Source organism: Condylura cristata, unplaced genomic scaffold, assembly GCF_000260355.1.
Source record: "Condylura cristata isolate star-nosed mole 26May11 unplaced genomic scaffold, ConCri1.0 scaffold00030, whole genome shotgun sequence".
Classification (NCBI taxonomy): Eukaryota; Metazoa; Chordata; class Mammalia; order Eulipotyphla; family Talpidae; genus Condylura; species Condylura cristata.
This window is the reverse complement of record NW_004567131.1, coordinates 25,309,583-25,316,618: the sequence shown is the minus strand read 5'-3', so window position 1 is coordinate 25,316,618 and position 7,036 is coordinate 25,309,583. Positions and strand designations below refer to the sequence as shown.

The 7,036-nt window shown below is 43.6% G+C and overlaps 1 protein-coding gene across 1 annotated transcript in view; it reads left to right on the top strand.

The window, feature by feature from the left end:
- The first annotated feature begins 169 nt into the window (after positions 1 to 169).
- Positions 170 to 7,036, top strand: part of PRTFDC1 (phosphoribosyl transferase domain containing 1) — a 77,154-nt gene continuing 70,287 nt past the window's right edge. The window contains exon 1 of the mRNA XM_012731268.1: positions 170 to 352. Within this exon, the coding sequence (XP_012586722.1) occupies positions 170 to 352 (183 nt within the window). The remainder of the gene's footprint in view (positions 353 to 7,036) is intronic.

The window sequence follows — 7,036 nt, the reverse complement described above, 5'->3', positions numbered from 1 at the left end:
AACGAGGAAATAAAGTAGCCCAAGTGGCAGGTGTACCAGCCTTGGTACCTCAGATACCTCTTGGGGAGGCTGCACCCAAGCGCCAACCAAGTCAGTTTTCTCCTCTGTAGAAGGGAGACCACCAGGTCCATTGAGCTCGTTGCAGATTGTTTTTTCGGAGTGCGTACGGATGGGAGATGGTGGGATGATGGATTCCTGTGCCAGAGCCTACTTAGCCGTGGGAATCCCGCAGGAGTCAACTAGAGGGGTCCCGTGCCTCAAGGTCCTGAACTCAAAGCTGCCGAGTGGCCGGGCTCCTGTTCACACCTCAGGTGGAAAGGGTTTTTGTGGAGATAGTGATTATTATTACTCTGTCAGGTTTGATATAAAACAGCTGTGAGGGTGTTGAGGGGTATAATGTTCTGCGTTGAGAGTCTTTCTTCAGAGATCAGCCTGTGATTTACAGATAATCTGTCTGTGGTTACAAATGGGCTGTGCAAGTGAATGGGTTTGGAAGGAAATAACCTCGCACTTGAAAGACCGGCTCAGGATGTCGCTCAGTTCTTCACAGCAGGGCTTTTCCTTCCTAAAGGATGAGGGGTTCTTCTGTGTAGTCATTCCACACAAGTTGAATGTCCTGCTGGTTCCAGTGGTCTCCCCTCAGGGGAGACATCAGGGAACAAGACAAAGTCCTGTCTTCATGGAGCTTAAATTCTAGAGAAGGGACATAGGCAAGCCAGTGAAAGCAGATAAATAAAGGAGATCATTTTAGTGAAATGGTCATTGAAAAGAAGGGGACCAACATGCAGAGTTGGAGGAGGGCTGAGGAGAACTGCTTTTTGTCCTATCCACTGATGTGACATTTGAGGCACCATCTGAAGGGAGGTGGCCCCACGAAAACTCAAGAAAAACACAGTAAGTCCTCCTCACTTGATGTCATAAAGGTTTTAAGCCAAGCAGAGTATAATGAAAGTCCTTGGATATCATGTTTCTTTCAGCATGGGCCAGGATTTCTTTTTTCTCAACAACTTATAACAACATTGATGGAAACCAGTTTCCTTGGTTTATTTCCAAGGTATTTGAGGACCTGCTGTACTCCAAGACAGGCCATGCCAAGTGCAAAAGAAATCATTAGACCCAGTGATGCTTTTTTTTTTTTTTAATTTGCTTCAGTTGCCATGGGGGAAGATGTATAGGTCCAGGGAGTCAGGGAGAGGGGCATGAAAATATAAAAAGAGAATCATTATATTTCACCTTGGCCAAGTTGGGTAGGACTTCCAGTAGGCAATTTGAAATTATCTGGAATTGAGAAAAGTGATGGGACATACTTAGAAATTGTAAACAGAATAATGTTTGGTACCTGGGAATAGATAGGGTTACTCCATGAAAAAAGGGGAAAAAATAAAACTACTGTTAAAGGATAGAAATCTGGAAGCTTAACTTAAGAGGCATAGTATTCCAGAGAAACCAGATAAAGAGAGCAATAATGAGAGCAAAGGAGGAGAGAACAGGCAGGTTGTGGGTACCTAGGGGAACAAAGTTTTGTGGAGAGCACCAGGGACTAGAAGTTATTAAGAGAGAGTAAGATAAAGATAGTAGTGAAGCTGTCATATGTATATAATAATTACAGAGTCACTGGTAGAATACATCACTGAAACAACCATCTTAACAGTAGAATGTTTGAAATATATTGATAATACCATAGGCATTTATGTGTGATTATATTTGTGTGTATGTGTATATATGCCTATATACTAGCTATATCTATAAATGCTCTTAAAAGGACAGAGATAGGTCTGTGTGCAATGACAGCATTAGTAGATAGGTAAAACCTCCAAAGTAAATGATGAAACTAAAAATAGCTTCATGGATCAGTGTCAAAAGAAGTCCTTCTGGAATCAAGATAATTTTGCAGAAGATGCGGGAGGTAGTTAGCAGTACCACTGATAACAGGGTCGTCCCCAGGAAAAGAGGAGTTTCCAGGTTCCCTGCCCTACCCAGGAGGAGGGTGGAGCTGAGCAGGGAAGAGAAGAATCTGGAGAGAAGACTGAAGAGGATGGAAGCAGATAGGATGTCAGGAGACTTGGGGGAGGCACAGGGAGCAGAGAGACATGTGAAGAAGCTTTGTCTTGTTTCTTAGTCCTGAGCTGGTTGAAACAAATGTGGGTGAGAGACTGTGGGTGATTGACTGTGGGGAGGTTGACTATGGCAGCATTTATCTTGATTTTGCTTTTTTCCTCCCAGTCTTGTTTTGGCCATTTCTGACCCTTTTTCTTTGGTTCCTGCCGGAAGGTGCTTTACATCTATCTATGGCAGCCTTTCAGGCCTTGCTTTGGGCCAATCCCTTTTGGGTAGACTTTTACCTACAAGAGGATGGATAACTTTGGGTGTTTGATTTACAAACTATCATCTTTATGCTTGCTGTATTGCAGACTGATTGTATGAAAGTTCCTCTACATTAAAGATCTTATATGTTTTGTCTTGATGCAGTAGATAGTGGATCCTATTTAGAGCGAGCAGATTTGGGGGTTCAGCTGTGTCCCTTTCCCTGCCCTGTAACACATAAGGTTGGACATTTTCCTTATGAGATAGTTTCTACATTTATGCCATTTCTTCAGTAAATTTAGGGTAATTAGATTCACATCAAGTCGGAGATAGGCAGGCAAAGCAAATTCAGAGGGAATTCAAGGTGCTGGTGAAACTCATGGCACCTAGGCTGGAGAAGGGGAGACTCCCAGGGTGTACCGTTGGGGTACAGAAAAATCAAAGGAAAATTGAACGCCAGAGAAAAGGGGGTCCGGGAAAGCAGGTAATAATCACAAGCATTATTGAGTGCTTACTATGTGTTTTTCTTGTATTATTCATTTAGTTTTCACAAATCTGTGAGGTAGGACTATTACAACCCCCATTTTACAAGCAAGGAGGCGATGCACTGGGAAAGTAAATTTCCAAGGTCACCTAACTAGCTGAGAGCCAAAGGAGGATTGGAAGCCAGCTTTTAATCACTGTGCACATAGGAGGCTGTGATTGTGAGGAGTTTCAGAAGTGGAGTCACTCTGGAGGACTGTGAGTGAGTAATGTGGGAAAAAGGCCAAGTATTTTGAGTTCAGGCACATGAAGGAGCTACAAGCTGGGGGAGCTAGAAGGATGGTGAAGGCAGGTACTGAGGTTGTCCAGAAGTGCAGTACAGAGGAAAAATCAGGTTGGTGGAGATCTGATACTGAAGGTGGCACAGGACTTAAACATAACATGAAAAGTATAGTTTGTGCAAGTGAAGGGAATGTTAAGAAATTTTACGTGGTTCTTGCCTACAAATAACTTTCATTTGAATTGGGGAGAATGTTAATGTTACTTCTCAGGAGAGAAAGATCTCTACCTCTGGGGCCTTTTGGGTTGGGTTACTAGATGTGTCTTGTTTTTACCAAAAAAGCCATTATCAAAAAGCCATTGTTTGCACCTATGGAAGTGAGTTTGTTAGGAGTAAAGATAAGAGAAAAATTCAAAGTAATTTTGTTTCTTTTGTGGTTGATTGTGTCTCCTACTTCCACTACCCTAAGAAAATGCAGCAGCACCAGAGATAAATAACCAGAAAGTTGACCTCCTATCACCTCTTTGCTAGGTAGTTGCTGGGTAGGGAGTTGTGAGTTTCACCTTGGGGTGCTCTTCCCCCACAGCAGAAGGAGGCAGGTGTGACATCACGTGTTATTTGGTGGGCTTGGTTGTCCCTCAGTGCTCTCGTGGGCTTCCTTTAGAAAATGTCTTTTAGTTTTTATTCTCAACATCTAGCCCTTTCCTGGGCCAGTCACTGTTGAGCCGGGACTCGCTTTCTTGGAAATTCCTCTGCAGTGGTGATCACTGCCTGAGGAGAGATGGAACCCAGAATGTAGGGCCCTGGGCAGAGGTGGGGGGCGTGGAATGGCAGAGATTCACTTGGTATGTTTCCAGACTCTTTCTCAACAGTGGAAACAACTTGAAAACTAATGCAAGAAGTATTCTAAGTGAAAGATTATTTTCAAATGACTTAGAAGTTTTCCCGTATATCTTCAAATGAGAAAAGAGAATCCGAAGGAGTCCTGGGCCTTGGAAGTGGGCTGAAATGGCACAGTTAATGTGTTTGTCACTTCCCTGCTTAGTGATGTTTTGCAGCTTCAAACAGAGAAAGCTTTGTTCCGCATAAACTTAGAGGTTATTATCTGTGATACTGCAACTATTTCAAGACTTCTTGTTTTGATTTTTTTAAAAGCAGATGAATAACAATTATCCACAGTTCTAGCAGCCTCTGTTCCTTTTAGGTTTAGGATGAATTTCCAATGTAATTTACCTGCACCATTAATGATAAAAGATAAATCCGTAGTTCCTTTATGTCTAATTATCGTTTTGTCTCAACCAGAACATAGAAATAAGACCAGGATTTATAGAATACTTTTAGAGAACTGCATGACTTCTATTTTTAAATGAATGGCTTTAACTGGGCAAACAGGTTTGTGAAACTTTTTAAAATTAATGAAAATATGTAATTTGTAAGGGAACTTGATATTTTAGTACTTCTAAGTAGTTAGTACCCTGGACCAGATCCTAATAGAAGAGATTTATAACCATTATCTATCTTATTTAGGTCTTACAATAATCACATGAGACAGACATTGACTCCACTTTATAGAGGAATAAATGGAGACTGGAGAAGTTAAAAGGCCCCAAGTCCCACAGCTAGTAAACTGGACATCTGAATCCATGCTTTTAACCATTGCTCTCGCTGCTCTGAGCTGTGGGCTGGCATTCTAGTTCTGATCCCATTGGTTTAGTTTGCCACTTTTGAAGGGGGCATCATTTACTAAGCATTTAGCATAGACCAAGAAATACACTAAAAACTCATTTAAGTAGATTATCATCTTCATAACAGACCAGTCCAGGGTTTTGTCACATCTTATTTACGGGGGGGGGGGGGGGCTGAGTCTCAGGCTATAGAATTCCCCTACCAACATAGCTGGTATGTGCATAGCCAAATTCTAGAATGTGGAGTAGAGATAAATTCTAGAATGTAGAGTAGAGATAGTGTCTGAGGTTCAGTCAGATGCAGGCACCGTAAAGGTTTTGCACCCCTGGAGGAAGGGGCTCAGAAATTCACTAGTTAGTGATGCCAGCAGCTGGCACGGCTCCAGCAAGTAGAGTGTGTGGTCTGGAAGGGCAGCCAGAAAGTGCTTGGGTGATCTTCCTGATGCTGATCAGGGTACATTTCTGTTTCTTCACTGTGGCCTCCAGTAGCTCTTCTGGAAGATCCTGTTGTACAGCTGGTGGTCAGACTCTGACTAGCTGTTGTAATAATGGTGGATACAGATGGCCCAAGCAGGTTTTGGAGTGGAAGCCAGAGTTGCTCTGTGCAAATTCAGGTGTTGTACTCAGCCAGTTCACTTAGAGACTAAGCAAAATGTGATAATGATGACATACACTAGTTCACTCAGGCTCCAACATTAGATATGAATTCCAGAGCCATGAACAGTAGCGCTTTTTATTATAAGGAGACAAACTGAGGGTACAGGCTAGAGTTCAGTTGCTGTGAGGTGGTCCACGGGTGGTGATTATGTCACTCATTTCTCATTTAACATTTTTGAGGGCATACCTTTTTCTAGGTCGGTGTTCTGGGCACTGGGAATTCAATCACAGATAAGATAAAATCTGCCAGAAGGGGCTAATATTTCAGTGGGAGGAGACCAAACAAATACACACACACACACACACACACACACCATATCCAGGGGGACTCCAATCTAAGAAGGAAAATAAATCTGAATAGGAGCATCGCAGAGATGCAGAGATGGTGTGGGAGGGAAGAGGGTGCTGTTTTACGTAGGTGGTCTGGAAGTTCTCTCTGTAGCTGTGGCATTTGAATAGAGGCTTGCAAGTGCAGATAAGCCCTGTGGACATCTGGAGGAAGCATATTGTAGGGGAAAGAAGTAGCAGGTGCAAAGCCCCTGAGGCAGGAGCATACTTGGTCTATTCCAGGATATCTGCAGGGAGAGGAGTGGCTGGAGGCCCAGCAAGCAGGCGGAAGGGAGTGTCTGGAGCTCAGTGAGAGAGGTTTGCCTGTGGTGTGGTGAGGACTTTGCACCACACTGCAGTGACATGGGAAGCCCTTGAAAAAACTTGAATAGAAGACTGCCAAGATGTGATGTGCATTTTTTTAAAGGTTTATTTATTTATGCATACAGAGCTGGGGTACAGGCCAGAGGTGCAGGGGTAGTAGTGGACTCACCAGAGACATAGTGAGCTGCAGAGCAGGCAGATTAATGAAGTCCACTGCTGAGGGGAGTAGTGGGAGAAACAGGAGAGGTCTGCTGCGCCATGTGGGTCAGCTCTGGGGTCAGGGATCGTACTTGCACTGAAGCAGCTGTGGCTGGCTTGCAGTGCTGCATGTCCTAACCCCTTGTGCCACCAGGGAGGGCCAGTGTGATGTGCATTTTTAAAGGCACATTCAGTTGCCAAGAGTGTCGCCACAGTACAAGCAGGGAGTTGGTCCCAGGAGGATGGTGGTACCCACCAGACGGAAGCAGTGGTAATGCTGAGAGGTAGTCCTGGTTTAATTTTGAAGGAAATGAGTTGTAGACATTGTAGACATGAGTTGCATGTGCGGATGAAAAAGCAAGCAGCTGAGGTTTTGATCTGAGTCACCACAAAATGAGCCCTTTACTGACGTAAGGAAGGGCAAAACTGGGGGCTGGGGAGAGAGAACATCCTAGGCTTGATTTGACCGGCATTGCAGAAGCCAGAACTGAGAAGGGGGATGAGAGATTGAAGCTGTCCCGCAAGTTGCCCTTCAAAACTCTGAGAAAAGGAAAACTTGTTCTGAGTCCAGGAGGAGGAGCATATAAAGAAGGGGAATAATGTGGCCTTTACTGAAGCATAAGTGAGTTAAAAATATAAGAAAACAGATATAACCAGATGAACCAGAGTAGGAGGCACCTTGATGAGCCTCAAACCTTTGGGAAGATGCAGTTGCTGAAACTGAGGTTCAGGAATGAACTTGTTCTCAGACTCATAAAAGAAAAAAAAAATTTGATTT